This window comes from Panthera pardus, unplaced genomic scaffold, assembly GCF_024362965.1.
Source record: "Panthera pardus isolate Hobbes unplaced genomic scaffold, ASM2436296v1 HiC_scaffold_3, whole genome shotgun sequence".
Lineage (NCBI taxonomy): Eukaryota > Metazoa > Chordata > Mammalia > Carnivora > Felidae > Panthera > Panthera pardus.
The window spans coordinates 27371410-27397404 of NW_026526876.1; the positions used below are offsets into that span (position 1 = coordinate 27371410).

Genomic DNA, 25995 nt, shown 5'->3' on the forward strand with positions numbered 1-25995 from the left:
GAAACAACTCAAATGTGCATTGATAAATAATGATTAAAAAAAAACTGATATATTCATGCAGTGGAATACTACTTGGCAATAAGAAGAAATTAATAATTGACTATGCTGATAAGAGAAGATAGACACCCCCCCCACATATTACATACTGTATGATTCCATTTTTATAAAATTCTAAGAATACAAACTAACCTATAGTGACAGAAAGCAGGTGTTTGCAATGAGGAATGGTGCCTGTGGGGTGGATATTAGAGAGATTACATGTTCATTTATGTATTAGAGAGGTTAGCTCTTTGTCGATGATGTGAATTGCAAATATTTTTTCCAGTTTGTATTTTTTCTCTTGACTGACCTTTTTTGGGGGGGGGGGGGGCAAAGTAGAACTTTTTTTTTTCATGGAGTATAATTTGTCAGTCTTATTTTATAACTTCTGGATTTTAAGTCCTACTTGAACCAGCCTTTGCCATTTTGAGGTCATGAGGAATTCTTTCACGTTTTCTTCTAGATCTTCTACGGTTTTGTTCATACCTTCAGAGGGTCAGTCCATTTGGAATTTATTCTGGTACATGGTGTGAGTTGGGGGATATAGTTTTTTCTGCTTTTCTTTTAAAGTATTGGGGCACCTGCCTGGCTCAGTCAATTAAGCATCCGACTCTCAGTTTCGGCTCAGGTCATGATCTCACTCACGTGTTCGTGGGTTCAAGCCCCATGTCGGGCTCTGAGCTGACATGTGGAAACTGCCTGGGATTCTCTCTCCCTCTCTCTCCTCCTCCCTTACTCACGTTGTCTCTGTCTTTCTCAAAATAAATAAATAAAAATTAAAAAAATAATAAAATAAACTATCAACACTTATTTTAGGTCACCTGGCTGGCTCAGTCGTTTAAGTGTCTGACTTCGGCTCCAGTCCTGATCTCACAGTTTATGGGTTTGAGTCCCTCTTTGGGCTGTGTGAAGAGCCTGCTTCGGATCCTCTGTCTCCCTCTCTCTCTGCCCCTCCCCTGCTCACTCTCTCTCTTACTTTCTCTCAAAAATGAATAGACATTAAATGACTAAAATATTGGCATTTATTTTGAAAGGAAGCTTTATTTTCTCATGGTGTGCTAAAACTATTAGCATTGTATATGAAACAATGACTAAGTTTTAGAAGTTTACTTTGGAACTTAGGGGCATCGGGTGGGACATTTATCACCATTGCTTGAAAGTCACCTTGAGAAGCACGAGCTGGTTACTCCACAGTATACAAAAGTTATCTTTGAAGCCAACCTTTATTTGAGGATTCATGGTGTTTCTTTTTTTCTTGCCAAGTAGAAATTTGGTAGATGGGTGGGGCGCGGGGAGGGGGGGGGGTTTCCAGTAGGTTGCTTAAGAAGAGAGTTTACAGTGGGGAGGGGGATAGAGGATACAAAACAACAAAAGTAAATAGCACAATAGAAAAAGTTCTGTTGTGTTACATTGTTCTTTCACAGCTCTTATCATCACTTCCATTGAACCGTAGATCAGAGAGAGGAATTGTTTTCTAGCTGGAAGCCATCCCTTCTTGGTATTTGCCCTGCAGCAGAGAAGTCTTTGGTTTCCATTGTCCCAGTTTGAACCTGACTTAGATTTACCCTGTGTCAGTATCAGAGAGTAGCATTTCAGAAACAACACTGCCCTCAGACCTCAAGGCAGTAATAGTCTAATTCAGACAATACTGTTAACTTGTCTTCATTCACCCGATCATCCACTCTATTAATGTTTTTTGACCAGACACTGTCCCTGCGATCATGCAGCCAGCCAGCCGTCCTGTCCACGTGGGTGAGAACAGGCCATTATCGCATACTGTAGAACATGTCTCAGCCAGGGAAGCCCAGGGGGGTGAGGAATGCAGACAGGGATGCGGAGAAAGGGTGGTTCAGTGTGGGAGAGACAGAGGAGAATTCTGGAAGAGTGGATACCTAAACTGAGTTACGACACCTGGGTAGGAATAGGTCGGAAAAGGAGAGGGGATGAGTACTCTAGGGAGGGGTATGGCAAAGGTAAAGGCCCAGACACGTGATGTGTTCTGGGAACTATAAATTCTAGCAACCAGAATATAGGGGCAAGGAGAGAATGGGTGACAGACCCGGCTGGGGAGGTAAGCAAGGGCCGGATTGTGGAGGATTATAAACTGACTTTCCCTGGAGAGCAGTGGGGAGCCATTCCAAGGTTTCAAGCAGGGGAGTGAAAGGACCTGATTTATGTCTCAGAAAGCTCCCTGTGGCCTGATATACTCTGATGTTTAAAGGCACAGGCTGGAGGGGAGCCACCAGAAGGCATGGATACCGCAAAGAGCTGCCTTCCTTCACGCTGAAACCAACCGCAGAAGCCAGGGAGAGCCTCCTAGGTCCAGCAAGTTCCAAGCTGAGCTTTCCCCAAGGTGGCAGGTCTGTCTGGTGAACCTGCAGTTTTCTGGAAAAGTAAGCCCTGTCCGATAGCATTGCCAGGAAAGGCAGGAGGTCCAAACTTATGCTGTGTAGACAGGCCCATTGGGTTTGGGGTGGCGGGGTGGGGGGGAAATGGCTCAGGAAAAGCAAGAGATCTTGTTGGGTGTCCAAAGAGAGAAGTCCTTTGGGTAGAGGTTGGAAAGAGGGAAGAAGCCTCTCACCCTGCCGTGAGAAGGGGCTCTAAACCCAGGTGAGACAGGAGGGTCAGGAGCACTAAGGCAAATGTCACTTGTAACTTTAAAACAAAGAGTCTGCATTCAGCGGCCCCCTCAGGAAGGCCAGTCATTTCCTGAGGGGATATCGGGCCGCCCCATGCTTCATTGTTTCCAGTTTCCAGCAATGGCAGCCATTACCTGATCAGCACTGTAGTCAGTCTCTGCTTGTGGTGCCAGAAGTTACTAGAGTGCTTTTCTCTACTTTCACAGGGCAGATTTATCTGTGCCACGAGGGAAGTGTCTTCTGCCCCAGGGGCATGGGCCAAAGGCAGAACTAACTGCCTGAAGTCTTTGCTCTCAGGATGCAGCTGGAGACAGCCCAAGACGGCAAGATGTGGCTCGGAGTGCTGCTGGCACTTATGCTTTGTGAGTTTTTATTCTCTTTCCACAGTCCTTAAACTTCATGAGAATCAAAGCTGAGGAAATGAACATATTTCTTCTGTCTTTTCCAGGTCCAGGCCTTGAAGGACAAGAAAACCGTAAGTTGTACAGTTTCTACCTAGCTTCACTGTGTCTTCTCAGGATTCTTAAAACTCACAACAAATTGCTTGGGTTTCATGTTTATAACAACCGAGAAAAATATTGAGAGCTAAAGTCTATTTCTTTCTGGCATTTTTAGAAGGCTTTTAGAATAAAATGCTTCTTCTAAGCCAAGTTCTAATCAGCGTGTTCTAGGAGTCGCATACATTTTCTCTAGAAACAAGTGCATTGCTATTTATGAGGATTGGGGAAGTGATAAAAAAGGAGTGATTTCATTACTCGTTTTACCATAAATTTCTTAATTTCATATTCTCCCCTATGCCCCATTGTTTTTGTTCAAGTGAGACATAATCAATTTGTTAGATTCTTGAAGACAGAACATAAATTGTTGTTACGACTTTTCTTCTAAATGATCTGAAACATCCTGGATTTCACTTCCCATCGGCCTGGGAGGCTATGATAATTGTAATGTTTTGTGCTTGTGGACAGGAAGGGGGGTTGCTTCTGCCTATCTTGGAGGTCTGGTTTATCATCCACTTTAGAGCTAATTTTGAATCTTTAAGACAAGATCAGATGCTTGACGGGGTCTGGGGGCTAAATGGAGGGAGAGCCCACAGAAGAGGATCCCCTTGTCACTCGGCAAAAGAACGGGGTTGACTGGATTGCAGACAGTTGTATAGTTCTTTGGAGATGATGTGCGCGGATGACGCTAGTTTGCTGAGCCCAGGCTTGGAGCAGTGGCTCTGGGATTGGCCAGTGCGGCTACTAACAAAGCCAGTCTGCTGGTCTCCTGTCCATGTGCTCTAGTGGGCATTTGACTCCCAGGGCAACTCATGGAGACAGGATATCCCTGATCTTTGTAAGCATCCTAATGGACCGATGATGTCTCTGTGACTCCAAGAAATAACCAACTCGCCCAGGTGAGAGCCAGTTAGCAGGGCATTGGCACTAGAACTTTTCACCGTGTAAAATATGGCTCTCTGTCTAGAGCCAGAGGCCCAACTCAGATCTTTAAAAAAAAAAAAAATTTTTTTTTAACGTTTATTTATTATTGAGAGACAGAGAGACACAGAGCATGAACAGGGGAGGGGTAGAAAGAGAGGGAGACACAGAATCTGAAGTTGGCTCCAGGCTCTGAGCTGTCAGCACAGAGCCCGACGCGGGGCTCGAACTCACAAACTTCGAGATCATGACCTGAGCCGAAGTCAGTGGCTCAACCAACTGAGTCACCCGGGCGCCCCCCAACTCAGATCTTTAAGGCCACTTTCACTTTGCCTCTTTGAGCCTTTTTCCCCCAATCTGTAGAATGGGGATGATAAGAGAATTGATCCCATAGAGTCTGTATGAGGATGAGATTAGATAAAAGGAAGTGACTTACCTGCATGGCATGCAATGACTGACAATGGTTTAGTATCTGGTCTTAGCCCTCCACAATCATGGCTCCTGCACTGCCCCTGTCTGTCCGTTGCTGTTCACATACCTCAGCTCTCGTCCACACCATGCCCTGCAAACGTGCAGGTTGCTGGGCTTCTGCTTCCCAGGACCTCCAGTCTCTCCCACCTCCCTACCTCACCTGGGAGGGTATCACTCCCTTCCCAGGGTTCCTGGAGAAAGGCCTCTGTATCCAGGGAAGACCTCAGAACCGTAGGACTTGGAGCAGGGAGACTCTCCCACTGCTTCCTCAGGCTATCACCTTGTTTTACACTTGAGGAGACGGAGGCTCGGGGGCCATGAGGTACTTGTGTGTGGTCAATGCTGGGTGTTAGCAGAGTGAAGACTAGGACCAGGTCTCCTGTTCCTCAGGTCACCCAAGACCGTGCTGACCACACGTTTGACACGCACGACGCCCGCTTGCTCCACATTGCCTGCTCTGTGGTCGTAATCCTTGGTCAGCCTTGGCCCTTTGCCTTCCTTTCATCCCAGTCTCCCCCACTCAGCCCCAGCCCGCCTGCCTGCCTCAGGAGATGACCTCAGCTCCATCCTTCACCTAGAAAACACTGCTGTCTGCAGGGAACTCCCTCTACTTCCCGCCCTGCCCTGTCTACAGGCTTATCTGTCTCCCCACCCATCCTCCCAGCTTCCCTCCCTGCTTCAGAGATGTCAGTCCCTGTGGCTGAACGGGGCCAGCCTGTCCACCTGGGCTCTGAGCCCACCGCTCATCCGCCCCGATCTCCCTCTACCATTTTTTTAAAAATATTTTTTTATGTTTATTTTTATTTTTGAGAGAGAGAGACACACAGGGCACAAGTGGGAGAGGGGCAGAGAGAGCGAGACACAGATCCAGAGCAGGCTCCAGGCTCCGAGCTGTCAGGACAGAGCCCGAGAAGGGGCTCGAACCCACGGAATGCAAGATCACGACCTGAGCTGAAGTCAGACGCTCAACCGACTGAGCCACCCAGGTGCCCCTCGCTCTATCATTTATTTAGTCCACCACTCCACTTTTAGGATCTCTGTTTCCCACTCCGTTCGGGCTCTTTCTCCTCAGTCTACAAACACAAATGGTAGTTTTTGGTTTGTTTGTTTTTGTTTTTGTTTTTAGGAAAAAGAAAAAACACAAACAACACACCTCCCTTCATTATCTTGTGTCCCCCCCCCCCCCCCCCCATGAATCCACTCCCTTCCTCAAATTTCTGTCAAGGCTGCTTTATAACTGCAGTCTCTGCTTCCTCAGCTCTTAGCCTGCCCTCACTTAGTGCTCTGGTTTTAGCCCCCACACCCCGCTGCCACCAGAATCCTCTCATTACGGACTCACCAAAGACCTTGTACTACCAAATGCCACGAACACTCCCGTCCCTCACCTTTCTGGACCCCTTTGCTGCCTTTGCACAAAGCCTCCTTCCTTGACCTTCTAGACTCTTCCTTGGTGTTCTCCCACCCCTCTGACAAACCCTCCGCCTCTATTATTAATGACAGTACATTCATAATGTGGTGCAAACATCTCCACTGTCTAGTTCCAGAATATTTTCATCACCCCAGAAAAAAAAGTCCTTTCTCATCCATTGAATATTCTCAAGTCTACCCCTTCCCCCAGTCTCACTGCACCTGCCCTACCACAGTCTTTGTAGATGTCAGCTTGCTCCACATTGCCTGCTCTGTGGTCGTACTCCTTGGTCAGCCTTGGCCCTTTCCCTTCCTTTTATCCCAGTCTCCCCCACTCAGCCCTGAACCATGGTTCAGGATGTTTATAGGCCTCTGGTCTCTCCCTCCAGCCCATAGTGATCTTTCTTTTTTTTACTTTATTTTTTTTAATTAAATTTTATTTTTTTAATGTTTATTTGTTTTTGAGAGAGAGAGACAGAGACAGAGCACGAACAGGGGAGGGGCAGAAAGAGAGAGGGAGACACAGGATCCAAAGCAGGTTCCAGGCTCTGAGCCATGAGCATAGAGCCCGATGCAGGGCTCGAGCTCATGAACTGTGAGATCATGACCTGAGCTGAAGTTGGATGCTTAACTCACTGAGCCACCCAGTCACCACCTATAGTGATCTTTCTAAAGCTCCAATGTCATTCTGTCACCCTAACCTCCCCCCTACCCCCCGCCAAATACCCTTAGGCAGCTTGTCAGCACCCTAAGAAACACCCTCCATTCTGGCACCTCCTACCTAGCTTGCCTGGCCCCTCGGGCCCCACATTCTGGTTTCTGTAATTGTATGTGCCCAGAATACATTGATGTCTTGGTTCTAGGTAGTTTTGCTGTAAACATCTTTGCTATAAGCATTTTTGCTGCATAACTACTAGGCTGGAAGGTAGTTTTGTCATGCAAGGCTAAAAAAATAATTGGTTGACAGCTGGTTTTAACAACTGGTTGAGTTTGGTTTCATTTCTCCATTCACATGGTGCTCTGTTTTTATGTTCTATAAATCTTAGTCTTCATGATGGTCTATACAGTCGTGTAGAATTTTGAACCCACACTTCCCATAGAACTTTGGAACAGCTATCAATGGACATGTGACAATCTTCCAAGAACAAACAACAGGATAGGAGGCAATACACTTTCACAGTGTAGTACAAAACTCTGTTACAAATATGCATCCTAGTATCTGGAAACTATACCTCTCTCTCTCTTTTATGTTTTTTTACACCCAATGTGGGGCTTGAACTCATGACCCAGAGATTAAGAATTGGATGCTCTAGGGGCATCTGGGTGGCTCAGTGAGTTAAACATCCTACTTCGGCTCAGGTCATGATCCCAAGGTTCATGAGTTCGAGCCCCGCGTCTGGCTCTGTGCTGACAGCTCAGAGCCTGGAGCCTGCTTGGGATTCTGTGTCTCCATCTCTCTCTGTGCCCCTCCCCCACTTGTGCTATCTCTCAAAAATAAACAAACGTTAAAAAAATTATTAAAAAAAAAAAAAGAGTTGGATGCTCTACCAACTGAGCCAGCCAGGCACCTCAAAACTATACCTCTCTTAATGAGGAAGAAGCTTTAGTAAAGAAAGAATGAGGAGACCCATCAATAAGCAAAAAAAAAAAAAAAAAAAAAAGAAGTATAACACTATGAACGAAAGACTTTGAAGACAAATACTTAGGTATAATCCACGAAATAAAATCAGTTATTTACATAGAATTGGCATGAATCTACACACATTTTAAATGTATTCAATTATTTTTTTATAATAGTTTTTCTGATTTTGTTATTCATTTTTCATGTTTTGTTATGTCCTCTTACATGAATGTCCCTCTTTTATTTTCCGTGATTTTATCTTTTATGGCCAAATGGCTTTAAGACAAATTAGTTATGTGTTGAAAATGTTTGCAGCAAAGATCCTTACCATGAAAATACCAAACATGTGACCTTTCATGCCCCTGTGCCCTGGAACATGCTGTTCTCCTGCCTGGAGCACCCCACCACCCGTTCTTGGCCTGATTCAAGCTTTGGTTCAAGGGTCACTTCCTTCACACTTTCCTTGGCCTCCCTAGAGCCACCTTTTTTTTTTTTTTTTTTTTTATTTGGTGCTTAATTCATTGTACTTTGGTCATCTAGGTCCCCATCAGCCCATATGGTCTAGGACAGAGGGGATGATTTCTTACTCATCTTGTAATCCCAGCACCTGACATAGGTACTCACTAAATGTTTCACTGAAGGAGACCCCAACTGAACTTGGAGATGCTTGAGATTCAGATGAGATGGGTCCGTGCATTCTCCGCTGAGCACCAAAGTTCATCAGGGGCTCCCTGCTAACCGGCTCCCTGTAATTTTCCTGACTACAATGGGGGGGCACCTTTCCTCCCCCCATTTCTGAGTCATTTCCAGGTTGGCCAAGACACTGGCTGAGTCATGATGCCTCATCTTCCCAAGAAACATGAGCATCCGCTCACGGGGAGCTCGAGGTACAAGGAAGCAGCCCCTTCTTTCAGGGTCTGGGCATCTGGCATGATGGTCCCTTATCTGGGCTGTGGTGACTTTGTTACCATGGATCCCCCTCCATCAGCCTTCATCTGTCCAGGTTGAAAAGATCTGACCTATTTAGGCTGCTGCCTAACCCCAATCTTTCATCACAATGGTTCGGTAAAGAAAGCCGTGGATCCTTTTCTCTAGAACAAATGCACACTTGCATCTACTCAAAGGTGGTTCATGGACCCCCTACCACCTACCCATGAGCCTCAGGAGGCCCAGGGAGCCCAGATGTGAACACTCACTCTGTTGCGTAAATAGTGAGACCTATACATGGTAATCCAGCTTGGCTCTTCCTGGACAGTTTATTCACAAAGAGGACAATGTTTTCAGTATTATCTTAATAATCAGGCAGAGATTTTTAAAGATTAGTTGAGTGGTGTACTACTGCTTAACAAATTACCCCGGAATTTAGTGGCTTGAGATAATGATTTATGGGGCACCTGGGTGGCTCAGTCAGTTAAGTCGACTCTTGATTTCTGCTCAGATCATGATCTCATGGTTCATGTGTTCATGCTCTGTCAGTGCAGAACCTGCTTGGGATTCTCTCTCTCCCTCTCTTTCTGCCCCTCCCCAGCTTGCATGAGCACACATGTGTGCACTCTCTCTCTCTCTCAAAAATAAATAAACTTAAAAGATAACAATTTATTATCTCACACCTTCTGAGGGTCAGGAATCTGGGGAGCTCTGGCTCAGGGTCTGTCAGGAGATTGCCCATAAAATGCTATTCAGTATTACAATGATCTGAGGGCTTCTTTAAGGCCAGGGGATTTGCTTTTAAGCTCACTCATGTGGCTGTGGGCCTCTCTATCGGGATGCTCAGGGAGCAGCTGATTTTGCACAGAGTGAGTGATCCCCCAAAAAGGAAAGAGTGCTCAAGACAAAAGTTGCAAAGTCTTTTATAACCTAAACTCAGAAGGAGCTAACAAGCATGTCAGTATTTTGGGGTCACAGGAATAACCCTGGTATGATGTGGGAAGGGATAAAATGCACGTGTGAGGGGTGCCTGGGCAACTCGGTCAGTTGAGCATCGGACTTCGGCTCAGGTCATGATCTCATAGTTCGTGGGCTCGAGCCTTGTGTGGGGCTCTATGCTGACAGCTCGGGGCCTGGAGCCTGCTTCAGATTCTGTGTGTCCTTCTCTCTCTGCCCCTTCTGCACTCACGCTCTGTCTCTCTCTCTCAAAGATAAATCAACATTTCAAAAAATGCAGGTGTGAATAGCAGAGGGCAAGGCTCAATGGGCGGCAACTTGAAGGCTGGCTTCCACAAGGGTTGTGGTGGCGGTGGTGGTGTTGAAACTCTGTGCTGCTTTTGTTACATCATGTCAGTGAGGTTTTGTGTTTTGTCACAGAGCTGAGTTTCATAAATCTACAATAAACATATTGATCAATTTTGTAAAATGCTTTTCCTTCTTCCATCCTGCTGTCCTTTCTTTTTTTTTTTTTTTTTTTTTTTACATTTTATTTATTTTTGATAGAGAGAGACCGAGCACAAGTAGGGGAGGGGTAGAGGGAGAGGGAGACACAGAATCCGAAGCAGGCTCCAGGCTCTGAGCTGTCGGCGCAGAACCCGAGGCGGGGCTCGAACCCACAAACTGCGAGATCGTGACCTGATGCTTTAGCCAAGTTTGCTTTGGGGCCCCTGTAAGATGGAAATGAACGAGGCCCGGTCAGTAGGAGACCCACGCAGGGATGGTGCTGAGGCCAGAGGTTCCCGAGTAGAGAAGAACCGGGAATGCAGACGGTGAGCTCCAGGGGGGCAAAAACTGTGCCGATCTCACTCTTCCCTGAACCCCCCACTATTAGATGCGGTGCCTGGCACAGAGAAGCCCCCTTAAATGTCTGCTGAGAGCCAAGGAAGAGGGAAGAGAATGTCAGCCAGGGCCAGGCATTGGGCAATACACACTCTGTCCCTTCAGGGCCCTCAGCCATCTTGGTTCAGTCATTACTCAAGACAGAAATAGGAGGGAAGGCAGGTACTAATGTTCCCATTTTATAGGAGGAGAAGCGGTAGCTGAGAGGGGTTAAGTAACTCCCAAGAGCACTCAGATAATGGCTGTGGAGACAGGGGTTTGGACCCAGACATGCCTGACTTGCTTTCTTCCTGTATCCGCCCAGGTCTGTGTCCCAGTCTAGGGCATGGCCAGCCACGGGTGTGTACTGATGACACAGTAGGCTGATGACACGAAGTAGCCTAACACGGCAGGGACGACTAACCCTGGGAGTCTGAAGAAGCCACTGTAATTAACCTGGGAAATCAAGAAATGGTTTTCTTTTGAAAAAATTCATTAGCCAAAGGAGTAGATATCGAGTTTCAGAGACCTCAAGACTCAAGTTGGGTTTTATATCTGTGACTGGCAGACAGAAACCTAGCTAACATTTCTCAAGCATTCATCTGTGCTAGGAACTGTGTTCCCAGTACTTAAACTTGGGCTCCCATTTACACTTACTATTATTATGTCCATTGTGTGGATAAGCAAACTGAGGCTCAGAGAAGCTCAGGAATTTGCCAAAAGCCACACAGTTTGTGACCAGAGGTGGGATTTGGCCCAGGCAGTGCGGCTCTGCACATACCTTCTTTTCCTGTTAGAATCACTATACTAAACAGCATGGCTTAAAATGAGGAGGAGGTGATGAAGGAGTAGTGAGATGGCCTGTCCCTACCTGGAAGGGACCATATTAATGGATGGGAAACTTCTGTTCTGAGAGCTCATCCAGCAGGCTCCTCAGACCAGGAGCTGGTAAGGAATAGCAAAGACAAAAAAGGGAGTTCTAAAGATTAATGCTGCGGGAAACAACTTGCATTTTAAACAATCACCTCGTTTCATTTCATGGACTGATCAGATGCTGTTTTTTGTTAAATTAATTGCTCAGAAGAAAGGGACAGGTGTGGACGGTTGTATTCCTTTTAAAACCTGAGACATATTAGACACAAAGTCTAAAACTGTTCAGAAAGACTTGACTTTTAATAAAAGAGAGAGAAAGAAAGACAATTTTTGCCAGTCTCTCTGGTCAGCTAGCTAGCTAGCTAGCTATCCATTTTCTTATTTGAAAAATGATTTGGGACCACTTATAAAAATTATGTGCTGTTGTTCATGAGGAGAACATAAATGAGGAAATCAGAGTGAAAGGTAAATAAAGGCAGGCCAAAGAAACTATGAGTCTTTAAACACACAGAAATTCATCCCAAAGTTTGCTAGAAGCAGAGGTGAAATTTTGGGTTAATGCTTCTTAGCAGTCAAAGCCAAAAGGAAAACAAGATCCATTAGAAAAATTTTGTGGGGGCGCCTGGGTGGCTCAGTCAGGTAAGCATCTGACTTTGACTCAAGTCATGATCGCGCGGTTTGTGAGTTTGATCCTCACATCGGGCTCTGTGCTGACAGCTCAGAGCCTGGAGCCTGCTTCAGATTCTGTGTCTCCCTCTCTCTCTGACCCCCCCCCCCAGCTTATACTCTCTTTCTCTCAAAAATAAATAAACATTTAAAAAAAAAAAAGAAAGAAAAATGTTGGAATTTACAAGATAGAAATGAATAAACACAGCTTTTCCTGATGTAGCTGAAACACTATGTGAAATCCTAGACAACATCCCGTTGGCATCCTAGACTAGACAATATCGGGTTCCATAAGACAATTTCTTACCAGCATCTATCAGTTTCCTAGCTCTACCACAACGAAATACCACAGACTGGCTATCTTCAACAACAGAAATTAATTTTCTCACAGTTCTGGAGGCTAGAAGTCCAAGACTAAAATGTCAGCAGCTTTGGTTTCTTCTGAGGCCTCTCTCCTTGGCTCACAGATGGCCGCCTTCATATGGTCATCCCTCTGTGCACATGTCCGTGGTCTCTCTTTGTCCAAATTCCTTATAAGGACACCAGGCAGGTTGGATTAGGGCCCATTTTAATTTAATCACCTTTAAAGGCCTGATGTTCAAGCACAGTCACATTCTGAGGTACTAGGGGTTAGGTTTTGAATATATGAATGTTGTGTGTGGGAGGATGCAGTTCATTCCCTACTAACAGCGTCCCTTGGTAGAGGGCCAAAGCTTCATTCCATTAATACTAGTAAACGAGGGACCATAGCAAAGTGGTCCAAGCATGCAGATTTCTGAGATCTTCCTCTGTCCAAGGATAAGGAGATTGGGGATATGAAAGGAGACTCAATAAATATACATTCATCATGGCCCATGAATATTTTTATTATCAAAGTATCTGCTAAGGATTGATCTTTAGGAGCCTTACCTAAGCCACCGGACCCTGTTTTGCTTGAATAACACCTGGTGTCTACAGCCCCACACTATTTCTGGCCCCTAAAGCCCTCATGGGCCACATAAACTTTAGGTAGGGTGCCAAACTCGATATATGAAGACCTACCTCTTAAGTAAAAGATCAGGAAAGAGTACGTAAGACTTTATCTTTGTATTTGCTTATAGATGTGTACAGACCGTCTGGAAGAAACTAAATTCAGTGGTTATTTCTGCAAGGGGAGGTGGGAACTGGGTGGGCAGGACAAGAATGGGAATGAGACTTTACACTGTATCTTTTTCCTTTTTTGTTTTAATGTTATTTATTTTTGAGAGAGAGAGAGAACAGGTAGGGGCAAAAAAAGGGGGGGGGGCGTGGAGATAGAGAATCCCAAGCAGGCTCCATGCTGTCAACACAGAGCCCGATGAGGGGCTTAAACTCATGAACTGTGAGATCATGACCCCAAATCAAGAGTTGGGCATTTAACTAGCTGAGCTACCCAGGTGCCCTATCTTGTATCTTTTCTTCGTACAGAAAATACATTTTCTTTTTTGGGCCTCAAGTACACAGAATTGGATTGATTATAATCCCTGGCTCATAACATACTCTCATCTTTGATCTGTGCACAATTACCTTTTGTTTTATTTATATATGCATGCTTTTAATAACATAATGAATTCACGTGACCCCACCACCTAACGTGAAAATTAGAACATCACCAATACTATATCACCCCGTGTATTCCTAATCCTACCCTCCTCTTCCCTTCAGAAGTGACCACTACCCTGATTTTTTTTTTTTTTAATCTTAAGTAGGCTTCACGCCCATCGTGGGGCTTGAACTCACAACCTTGAGATCAAGAGTCACATGTTCTACCAACTGAGCCAGCCAGGTGCCCCCACTATCCTGATTTTTTAAATATTAGTTATATCCACCTTTTTTTTTTTTTTTTCCCATCCACTTTTCTAAACCTGCATTATTTCAAATGATCTATCTTTAGGCTCTTTGGGGTTTTTCACATAGACGTCATATCATCTGCCCTTGGGGATTTTGAAACATTTGACGGCACTATCCGCTCAGAAATGTACATAAAATGTTTATAATCTCAGGATTGTTTTACTCATACTTCATGGACATTGATGCGAAAGGAGGCTAACAAAGCATGGGAGACACAGTGGCTCTTAACCCCAAGTCCTGATGCTAGATAGATAGCCTCCACGGCTATCACATACCATCCTTGACTGTCTGGTCCCTGTAGGCACTGGGATCCCCGGACACTACACTGCAGAGGATGTGAGAATACCAATCTACTGTAATCTGATGTGGTGTAAAGGTCACCAGGATGATGTTTCTGAGATAACGGGTGTGTCTGCTCTCCTTCCCTTGGCATGTAGCCTTCACCATCAACTACATCCAGATGAATATCCTGCCAGGACTGGAGGTGCAAAATGGGGAGAACCTGACCCTGCAGTGCGTCGTGGACATCAGCACCACCTCCCATGTCAAGCCTCAGCACTGGGTGCTGTTCTATAAGGATGATGTGCTGTTTCACAACGTCTCCTCCATGAAGAACACGGAGAGTTATTTTATTCCCCAAGCCCGGGTCTATGATGCAGGGACATATAAATGCACCGTGATTCTGAACAACAAGGAGAAAACCACATCGGAGTACCAGGTGTGGGTGAAAGGTGAGTCCCTGCCTTTGAACGTAGCTCAAGTGGATGCAGCATAGTGCACGCGGTAGCAGGAATAGAAATTGAATGGAGGCTAACACTGGACCTCCCTGCCCATCCGTCACCCTTGTCACTTCTCTGCCTGGCATTTTCCTAACCTGCAAATGTAGGCATTAGACATGCTCCCAATACGCCGGGCTGTTTCTTACCTCCTTGCCTTTGCGGACACTATATTCCCTCTCCTGGGAATACCCTTCTTCATCTTCTCCCTCCTTCAAGACTCAACTCAATCATCTCTTCTCTGACACTTTCCCAAGCAACACCAATCTCCCCCAGGGTCCCGGTCCTTACAGCTCTTATGCAATCTGGACATTCCGTGGCATTTGTATAAAGGCCACAGGCCGAGTGTTCACATTGGATTCTGCAGTCGTTCTGCCTGGAGTCCAGTCTGGGCAAGTCCCTTAGCCTCTGTAAACTTTAAAATTCTCATCAGTGAAATGAAGATAATAATAATACCCAGCTCAGGGAGTGATTGCAAGGATTAAAAGATACCTTCTAGATAAAGTGCTTAGTACAATTTCCAACACATAATTAAGTTCCCCCCAAATGGCAATTACTGTTTCACTCAGTTGCAAATGTTTCTCTCACACCTGTCTGCTCTACTGTGAGATTCCCAAGGAAGGAGATGGTGTTCGGTCCGTTTTTGTATTTCAAACAAAGAACCTGGCTTATAGTAGGCACTCAGTAAATGATTGTGGAATAAATTAGGCAGATGAAAAAGGGGAAGTAGAAATGGATAGAAATGCAGAAGTGGGAGGGAAATCATGGGAAATTTGGATTCTGAGATATAGGATTCCATCCAGTCACTCATTGCTTTGCTCCCTCAGGAAGCATTTCCCAAGGCTGCAAGTCAGGAACAAAAACCAGGTGCAAGACATGAAAATGCGTCGAGTCGAGTCCAGCTCTGGTGGCGGTCACTGTCTGGTGGGGAAGAGAGACATTAAAAAAATAATTACGGTCTAATGGTCGTATGATCTGAGTGCCTTGGGAGCACAAAGATGAGAGGCAACAATTCTTCCTAGAGAAGTTAGGGATGGCTTCCTGGAGGAAGGGACTTTGAGTCCAGATACAGAAGATCATGGAGGAGTTTGCTTGATGGTGAAATGGAGCAAGGGCAGAGAAATGGAAATGTCACATGAATGGAAGAGCAGAGGCCGAGAAAGAGCAGAGTATCCCAATAGAGTGGCTCTTCAGTGAAATACCCCAACCTTTGGAGTCTTCATTTCCTGTCTTTAAAATAGAGATCACTAGGTAGCAACACGTACCCTTGAAGGTTGTTTTGTTTTGAGGATTAAATGTGATAGCATCGAAGTGTGCTTAGTAACCAAGTATTGAATGAATGAATGAATGAATGAATGCCCATCATGTGTGAGGGGTTCAGCTGGGCCATCCTTAGGAAGGGATAACCCTTTCAGCATATAGGAAGCAGGAAGAACCAGCAGGTAAGTGTTCGGGGCATTTTCCTTTCATGAGCATACAATCTCTGGCCACATTTTTGGTCAGGCCTTTAGGCTTACTTGGGAGACTATGACATCACCCTCCCCCAGGCCAATTCCCCCATGGGTGTCCTTTGGACAGTCAGGGACATGGCTGGCTAGACATCCCTCAGAGTCGCCAGGGGCAACAGCCACAGGGATGCAGACCAGCCCTTCTCGTTTCCACTGAGGACAGGGCCTTGCCTGGCCAACAGCTCCCAGCACTGACTTTAGTGATAAGGAAAGATTGACAGGCTGAATTTGGGCAATGTCTGTTGAAAAGAAATGTGCTGGCAGGCTTTAGAAACTTAGGGTGATTTTTCTTAAAACTTGGATGGTTTAATGGATTGTTAGTGAATTGAACCCTGTGCTTCCTTGACAGCGACTGCCATAACGGTCGTTTCTGCATTTTGTGTGCTCACTTTTGTCATCAGAATAGTCATTCACTCTATTGTTACTTCCAATGATAAGAACTGTCACCTATCAGACCCTCATGGGGTAAACGGTTGTAAGTGCTTCACACACGTCATTTAAGCCCTGCAATAGCGCTGAGAGCTAAATGTGACCCTTTCCAGGTGCAGACACAGGCCCAGAGAGGTTGAATGGCATGTTCATGCCTTGAAGTTCCTCAGAGGCCAAGCTGGTTAGAACCAAGATCTCGTTGACTCCAAAGCTGGCCTCTCTAACTCTTAATTATTATTCAGGTCTTTGAGGTAGACCAGAGGCCATTCATTCATTCATTCACTCAACATGTATTGAGTCCCACTCTGGGCTAGGCTGAGGAACCAACAATGAGTAAGATGTGATCCCTTCCCTTGGGGAGATCCGTGTGAAGCAGGGGAACACCTTTGTAAACAGCTGCCACCACAGGTGGAAATAGTGGTACGAACACAGTATAGGTCACCTTCCCAAGAGGACAGCCCATGATGTCCGAACTGGGTGCGTTGAAACAAAGATTCAGAAGAGTCATAAGCAACTAGGTGAAGTGGCAAGGTTTAGGATACCAGCTAGTCTGTCTGACTCTTGAGGTGGACCTCATGACCACCAGACCACGGAGCCTGGACAAGACATCTAGTCTCAGCTAGACCATCCTAGCTCCCCCTCATCTGACCCTGGCTCACCACCTACTGTACCTCTCCCCGCCCCCCTTTCTTTGTTCTAGATGGCCCTCCCAAAAAGTCCATCGTATTTCTTGACACAAGCAGTCCCTGTGCACATGCACCCTGAAATCACTGTCTTTAGCCCCCAACCTCATCTGTTCTTAGCCCCCATTTCATCTGTCCAAATAACAAATAGCCCCCACCTCATCTGTCCAAACAACAAATAACACCACACCCTTCCTCCAAGATTACTCTCAGGCACTATTCCCTTCTAGAATCTTCTCTGATCCCTCAGGCAAAGAGGGCCTCCTTTTTTCCTGACTGCTTCATCACTCATTACCTCTACCACACATTCTAATGGTTAATTATTTTCAGCTTCACTTTGTGAACCAGGAGGCGACATGTCCTTCCTCTCTCCCACCTCCCACCCCAACTCCTGGCTTTGGAGTTAGACAGACCTGGAATCGAATCTCAGTTCTGCAACTTGCTGGCAAGGAGCTTTTGGATGAAACTTGGACCTCACTGAGCTTCACCTTCTTCAAAATAGGCATACTTTTATCTTTCATGTCCACCCTGGAGATTTGTTATGAGAATTACATGGGGTCATGGATAAAAAGTCTAACCTAGGTTGTGGTTGGCAGTCAATAAATTATAACACCAACCACAGTAATGCCTATAGATATGGCTGTTTTAATTGTATCAGTTGGCAAGACTTGTCTCCCCAGTGGGATTGTAAACTTTGAAAGCACCAACCACATCTGAAACATATTTTATATTTTTCAAAGTAGCTGGTATAGCTCTGGGAACATACTTGCTCAGTAATCACCTGGTAGGTAGCCCTGGGGTTCTGGGAACAAAAGAGAAGACTCTCAGATGGGTCGATCACAGTGGTGCAGCCGAGGTAGGCTTGAATCACTAGATCAAACTGATACTAATGGACTTTCTCTTTCCCCAAAGGAGTGTCCGATCCCAGAGTGACACTGGACAAGAAAGAGGCAATAGAAGGCGGGGTCGTGACGGTCAATTGTTCTGTCCCAGAGGAAAATCCCCCAATATACTTCACAATTGAAAAACTCAAGCTAGATGCAAAAGGTTTCAAGCAAAAAAGAGAAAAAGTTTCTCAGAACCAGAATTTTATGGTGATGGAATTCACAGTGGAGGAACAGGACCACGTCATACTTTTCCAATGTCAAGCCAGGATCTTTTCTGGGACCAATGTGGAGATCTCTAAAGCCATCAGGAGTGAACTGGTCACCGTGACGGGTCAGAGTCCTACTCTCCTTTTCATCACTCTCTGGTTTGCTGGTTGGGATGGGGAGAAAGCCCAGAAATTGGGAAGGGGCTGGGGCCTTCTGACTGGGCTGCTGTTTTCAAGACTGTTCTTAACCACTTACAAGCCATGCTTTTCAAACTTTTTGACTGCGATATAGTTCAAAAAATTGTGTGTGTGTGTGTGTGTGTGTGTGTGTGTGTGTGCAAAATTTCCCAAGCAAAAGTTTCACAACTAACCCTTAATGTATGGAGCATTTTGCTATTTTCTATTCTATTCTATTTTGTTTTTTTTAAAACACTGACCTTGACTCAGTGAAATGATGCATTGTATGATTTGCAGTTTGGAAAACACGGCTTCAAGCCAATATGGGTCAGACACCAGGAGGTGGAGTCTGGAGGGGTTTGGGAGGGAAGGGGGTCCCTATCCCCAGCCTTCGCCTCCCACATTTGAGGAAGGACTCCCCTCTTCTACCCACCCTCCATCACCAAGATGTTGGACAAATAAGAAGCAGATGGGGTGGCCTGAGGAATGCTCTTCAGAGAGAAAGGAAATAGCAGAGGGAGGCCCGGGCGTGCGTGTCCAGGATGAAAAGAGCTCCAGCACACGCAGCCTGTAGGATGGCACGAGGACTCGTGAGCAGGGGAGAGCCAAGGGAAGGCATATTCTAGTGCAGTAGCCTCGAGTCTTTTCTATAGGAGCCCCAAAGTTTGTCATGGATACCCTTCTGCTTTTGGTACCTCATTTCATTCCCACCCGTTGTGTGTGTATATATGTATACATATGATATTATGTATATATCATATTTTTCTGATTATAATACATGGTGTGGGTTAAATTTCCCGAATATATGGCACGGTATAAAGTATCAGGTGACAATCATTCATAGCACCAATACTTAGAGAATCACTTGTGTTGTCCTAGACTTGCTCTACTGTTATGTTCATGCACACACAAAATTTTTGTTTTTCTTTGTTTTTACAAAAAGTGTGACCTGTCAAACATCACTGTTTTGTAACTTTTCCTTAACTTAACGGTATGTCATAGACCTTTGTCCATATCAAGAAATATAGATCTACATCCTTTTAGTGGCATCTCGGAATCCTATTATAGGATTACCTCATTTACCTAATTTACCTCATTTTTCTAATATAGACTTTTAGGTATTTTCCCAGCTTTTTTGCTCCCTCTTTTTTTTTTTTTTTTTTAAGAGGGAGGGTGAGAGAGCACCTGTGTGAGGGAGGAGAGGGGCAGAGGGAGAGAGAGAGAGAGAGAGAGAGAGAATCCCAAACTCAGTGTGGAGCCTGATGTGGGGCTTGATCCCACAACCCTGGGATCATGACCTCAGCCAGAATCAAGAGGCGGACGCTCAACTGACTGAGCCACCCAGGCACACTGTCCCCCTTACTCCCTGCCAACCCAGTTTTTTGCTACTAAAACAATCCTGCAACATACAGACTTATAGTTTGTATACTTCTGTATTTTTTTCATTATTATTTATAAGGTTGATTACTGGCAGTCAAATTGTTGATTCAAACGTTTTGTGCATTTTAAATATTGATATATATTGCCAAAGCACTCCTCAAAATGGTTGAACATTTCCATCAAAACTGATGCTACTGTTTATTTTCCCACATTCTTACTCTTACGTAGCATTATCAACATTTTCTTGTTTATGACGATCTGAGACACAGTGATATATCATTGTTCTTGTGATTTATATTTCTTTGGTCTTTACTGAGGTCAAGTATGTTCTTGGTGTTTATTGACTTATTACATTTCCCCCCATAAACTGCCTGTTTATATACACTTGGCCCATTTTTACTGTTTCTGATTGATTTGTTTGAGCCCTTTATAAATTAAAGGCATTAGCTCTTTGTCAAGTACTATGCAAATATTTCCCTGAGTTTGTCATCTGTCTTTCTTTTATGCTCAGTTTTCAGGCAGAAGCGTTTCATCCTTATTGAATCAAATTTGTCCATCTTTTTCTTTTTTGGCATCTCAGTTTCATGATTCACACCTAAAGCTTATTAAAGATAATTAAAGGAAAAAATGCACGTATGTTTGCTCTTACTGTTCCTGTAGTTTAACTGTTTGCTTGTTTTTTTTCTGCGTTTAGAGTTCTGGTGCATCTGGGGTTAATTAGGATGTAAGAAAAAAAAAAAACCTTTAGTGATGATTACCCTTCTCCAGAGGACATTTGTTGAGTATCCTAAAAGATGCCCTCTCTTGTTTTTTAACTTCCATTCAGGGAAGTAGCCTATTTTTTTTTTTTTTGGATTTTCATTTAAATTCTAGTTAGTTAACATCCAGTGCAATATTGGTTTCAGGAGTAGAATTCACAATTCATCACATACATACAACGCCCAGTGCTCATCACAAGTGCCCTCCTTAGTACACATCACCCATGTAGCCCATCCCCCCTCTCCCATCTCCCTTCTCTATTGTTAAGAGTCTCTTAAGATTTGCTTCTCCTCCCCTCTTTTTTTCCTTCCCATATGTTCATCTGTTTTGTTTCTTAAATTCTACATAGGAGTGGAATCATATGGTATTTGTCTTTCTTTGACTATTTCGCTTAGCATAATACTCTCTAGCTCCAGCCATGTAATTGCAAACAGCAAGATTTCATTCTTTTTGATGGCTGAGTAATATTCCGTGTGTGTGTGTGTGTGTGTGTGTGTGTGTGTGTGTGTGCGCCACATCTTTTTTTCTTTAACATTTATTTATTTTGAGAGAGAGAGAGAGAGTGTATGTGTGCGTGAGCAGGAGAGGGGGAGAGAGACAGGGAGAGAAAGAATCTCAAGCAGGCTCTGCACTGTCAGCTCAGAGCCCATTATGGGGCTTGATCCCACTAACTGTGAGATCATGACCTGAGCAGAAATCAAGAGTCAGACGCTTAACCAACTGAGCCACCCAGGTGCCCCTATATGCCACATCTTGTTTATCCATTCATCGTCGATGGACATTTGGGCTCTCTTCATAGTTTGGCTATTGTTGATAATGCTGCTATAAGCATTGGGGTGCATGTCATCCTTCAAAACTTTTTGTATCCTTTGGGTAAAATACGTAGTAGTACAATTGCTGGATCATAGGATGGTTCTATTTTTAATTTTTTGAGGAAACTCCATACCGTTCTCCAGAGTGGCTGTACCAGTTTGCATTCCCACCAACAGTACAAGAGGGTTCCCCTTTCTCCACATCCTCGCCAACATCTCTTGCCTGTGTTGTTAATTTTAGCCATTCTGGTAGGTGTGAGGTGGTATCTCATTGTGGTTTTCATATGTATTTCCCTGATGATGAGTGATATTGAGCATTTTTTCATGTGTCTGTTAGCCATCTGGATGTCTTCTTTGGACAACGTCTGTTCATGTCTTCTGCCCGTTTCTTTTTTTTTTTCAACGTTTTTTTTTTCTTTTTATTTATTTTTGGGACAGAGAGAGACAGAGCATGAACGGAGGAGGGGCAGAGAGAGAGGGAGACACAGAATCGGAAACAGGCTCCAGGCTCCCAGCCATCAGCCCAGAGCCTGACGCGGGGCTCGAACTCACGGACCGCGAGATCGTGACCTGGCTGAAGTCGGACGCTTAACCGACTGCGCCACCCAGGCGCCCCTCTTCTGCCCATTTCTTAACTGGATTGTTTGTTATTTCGGTGTTGAGTTAGATAAATTCCTTACAAATTTTGGATATTTACGCTTTATCAGATATGTCATTTGCAAATATCTTCTCCAATTCTGTAGGCTGCCTTTTAGTTTTGTTGATTATTTCCTTCATTGTGCGGAATGTTTTTATCTTGATAAGGTCCCAATAGTTCATTTTTTTGCTTTTGTTTCCTTTCATTCCCACGACGGCAGACTATTTTTTTTTTTTTTTTAACGATAGCTATTTATTGTGAAGTTAAATGACTTTGCAGTAAAAAGCTAGCAAATTAGGAGCGCCTGAGTGGCTCAGTCAGTTAAGCGTCCGACTTTGGCTCAGGTCATGATCTTGCTGTTTGTGGGTTCGAGCCCTGCATCAGGCTCTGTGCTGACAGTTCAGAGCCTGGAGCCTGCCTCGGATTCTGTGTCTCCCTCTCTCTGCCCTTGCCCTGCTTGTGCTCTCTCTCTCAAAATAAATAAACATTTAAAAAAATTTTTTTAAAAAGACAAGTGAATGAAAGTATATCACTCTAAATTCACTTTTGGCTTCATTTTGCATAGTTGGCAATCTGTGTGTGTACTCTAATGGTCTGCAATTTTTTTATTTGTTTGTGGAAGCAAAGGCTGATCTCTACTTCTCTTACCATCTCCTGATGATCCCACACCCTGGTATCTGACCAATATTTTATTAAAACAGTGTTTTTCAAGCTGCATGAGTCATGCAATCAATTTAGTCAGTCACAGCCAGCATTAAAAAAAAATAGAATAGACCAGAAATCAGTTTTGGGGGGGGAGGTGCATATCGTTATTTAAATATGCATTTCCATGAAGTGGCACAGTTTACATCATTGTCACTTTAGAAAACTATGGAATATTTGTGCTGAAATGCCATGGTTCCATGAAACTATGTGAGAAGAGCCTAGAAAATCTTTAGTGGACAGGGGCAAGAGTCTGTTTACAATGCTCTGAAGATTTTTGAGGTCATTTGAAGAGGATTCTGCAGATGAGATCTAGAGAAGGTGGTTTTGGCTTTGGGAAGGTCAAGGGAGATTGCAGCTAAGAAGGCTGAAGTTGCAAGAATGAGTGAGAAGCATCAGAGCAACTTAGGAGAAGGTTTTTAAGGGAAAAGATTGAATTTGTTTAATTAATAAGGAAGAATAGTGTTGGCAACAAAAAAGATCACAAAAGGGGAGGATGTAAATGCCTCTTCCACTCACTCAGCTTTGAACCTGAGTCCAACCAGCTTGTCCTCTTCTTGTAGAATCCTTCTCTAATCCCAGATTCCACATCAGCCCCAAGGGAGTGATCACAGAAGGAGATCAGCTCAACATTAAGTGCACCATTCAAGTGACACACCTGGTGCAGTCATTTCCAGAAATCATAATCCAGAAGGACAAGGCGATTGTAGCACACAAGACGCATGGCAATGAGGCCACCTACTCAGTGATGGCCATGGTGGAGCATAATGGCAACTACACGTGCAAAGTGGAAGCCAGCCGGATATCCAAGGTCAGCAGCATCGTGGTCAACATAACAGGTAGGGCTGCTGCTGGAGGATGTGTGAATATGGTAGGCTCAAGCAGCCACTGTGCTGGAATCCAGAATGGCCAATGAGAGCGGATATTTCTGCTCCTGCTTGTCTGAATGAATGTACTCAGGTGGGGGCGTGGTGCTCAAGGGGAAAAGTCAATGCAGAGTCAGTAAGCAGTTAGCTGTGGTGGTTCTGACATCAAATCCCAACACTGCCAGCCACTACTTCAGTGACCTTAGGTGAATTACTCAGCTTCTCCTTGGCACAGCTCTATGAGATGGGGATAATGACAGCACTCACCTGTAGGACTGTCTCCGTGATGAAATGACATGACTCTGCTATAAACAGCCTCATACAGAATAAGCACTCTGTGTGAATGTTAGCCAGTGTGTCTGCTATTATATTTATCTTTCCTCTGTGCCAGGCACTATGCTAGATCCCAGACCCAGGTCCTAAGACTGGGTCAGGAGTGAGAAAGCATTAGCAAATTCAAGAACAATAGCAACAATTCCCTTTTGTTGAAAACTCTATGACTGGTTTGCATACATTTGCATAACAATGCTGTGAGATAGGGATCATGATTCTGGTTTTATGGGTGTGGAAATTGAGGCTGAGATGTTAGGTAACTCACCCAGCGATTATAGGGTTACCAAGTGGCAGAACAAGAGTCACCCCAGGCCCATTTGACTTCCAAACCCATGCACTTAAAAGTTCTATTGGACTCCTTTCCCCCTTTCCTGGCTTTACTTCTCTCCATAGCACCTATTACCAAAAAAATATATTCTATCTCTTCCTGTTTATTGTATGTATCCAGGCACTGGAATGCAAGCCTATGAGACTAGGAACGTTACCCATTTTATCCAGTGCTATGTCCTTAACACCTAGAATAGAGCCTGGCACATAGTAGGACTTAAATACATATTTGTTGGTTGAATGAATGAACATTGGACGACTGTGTTTCAGAGGGCAGAGAGAGTCAGCACTCCGTGGTTGCCATGTGAAGGTATTCATTCATTTCTTCATTTACTGAAAGCCTTCTACGTGCAAAGCACTGAGTGTAGTCACAGGGACAGTCCACAGTATCATAGGAAACTACCCAACTGGGTGATTGGCATATGTGTTGGATCCCACTGGTCTACAGTGTGTACTAATAATTTAGTTTATTATTGATAATGATAAATATCTTGATGGTACATGATATTTTTCGCCGATCAGACATGTATTATCTCATTAGAGAAAAGTTTTCCATTCAACATACATTGAGTACCATCCGCATGCTGGGCAACTTATTGGGGATAGACAGCTGCCTAAGGTCAGGCTTTGCTCCTGACAAACTCACAGGCATAAATAGACTATTTGAATGCAATGCACTGAGCAAGTACAACAAAGGGATGGACATACTACTGTGAGAGCAACAGGGACCATGTGGCGGACCAACTGACGGTTGCATCAGCCAGAGCAGCATCTTTACCCCTCGGGCCAGGCTACTTTGGGAAAGCATAAAGCATCATTGGACCCTAGGATACTACTGTTGTAGGTGATCACCTACCCCCAGAAGTCTGTATCGGGTGGGGTATACAAGCCATTCAGTAGATCAGTCTCCCTGGCCCAAGATAACAGAGTGTTACACACAGCCTGCCCTTTCTGTCCTTTTAGCCTGAGTGCTCTGTGATCCTGAGCTCTGCCCTTTCCACCCAGAGCTAACTGAGCCACACCAGGGCTGGCAGGCAAGTACCCTCATGTTCAAGTTCCACCAGGCCTTTGGAAAGCTCTCCAGGCCCACTGATGCATCTCGTGATCCATGCCCCTGTTGCCATCAAGCTTCACTGTCAATGGCTCTATTGAGTGACGTTAGCAGCTCACAATAGATTTATGAAAATAGAAGTCATTGAATTAGTCATTTGTCTTTGGATAGAAAAGACACCTTCATCCCCCACTGTCTACCTTTTCAGAGACCTGTTCTGTCACCAGGTGTTGTAGGTCTTTCAGCTCTGTTCTGTCTTCTTGTCTCGGTAATCACACCCTAACACTGGCCCTCACACCAGGATTACCTATTGCAGGGGTTTCCTGGAGTATCTCTGTTCCAGTTCATTCTTCAACCAGCTATAGGAGAAGCCCTCCTAATATGACCCCTATTTGACATCACTGTTCATGAGCTTCAACCCTGAATGGTCATGATCCTTCACTTTGACCCCATCCCCTTCCCAATGTCCCTCCCACTCTCCCTGGGCCACTCTTTCCCCTCAGCCACTGAAAAACTCCTGTTGTCCTTAAAGACCAAACCCCAGATCTCCCTCGGGGGTTCCCCAGGACAGTTCCATGGTCACACCTTAGTTCCTATCACACTCGGTTTCCATCTTTATGTCAGCAGTCACTACAAAGGTCTAGAGTCTGCCATCACCACTCTGGGTAAGCTCTTGAAGGACCAGATCTGTGCCTCAATTCACCTTACATCATT

At 44.7% G+C, this 25995-nt stretch overlaps 1 protein-coding gene and 1 long non-coding RNA gene across 6 annotated transcripts in view; both read left to right on the top strand.

The window, feature by feature from the left end:
• The window catches only part of PECAM1 (platelet and endothelial cell adhesion molecule 1), a 74042-nt gene that overhangs the window by 11837 nt on the left and 36210 nt on the right, over window positions 1-25995 (top strand). For 3 of the 5 annotated variants that reach the window (XM_019466509.2, XM_019466511.2, XM_019466512.2), the window contains exons 1-5: window positions 2778-3040; window positions 3127-3153; window positions 14186-14479; window positions 18057-18362; window positions 23268-23543. In XM_019466509.2, the coding sequence (XP_019322054.2) occupies window positions 2977-3040; window positions 3127-3153; window positions 14186-14479; window positions 18057-18362; window positions 23268-23543 (967 nt within the window). In that variant the 5' untranslated portion in view covers window positions 2778-2976. Of the gene's footprint in view, window positions 1-2777; window positions 3041-3126; window positions 3154-14185; window positions 14480-18056; window positions 18363-23267; window positions 23544-25995 lie in introns of those variants that run through there. The other 2 variants (XM_053893332.1, XM_019466508.2) reach the window with 1 other exon arrangement.
• On the top strand, window positions 21073-22713 carry LOC128774303 (uncharacterized). Its single transcript, XR_008418882.1, has 2 exons — window positions 21073-21732; window positions 21975-22713. It is a non-coding gene; the product is annotated as an uncharacterized LOC128774303 (long non-coding RNA).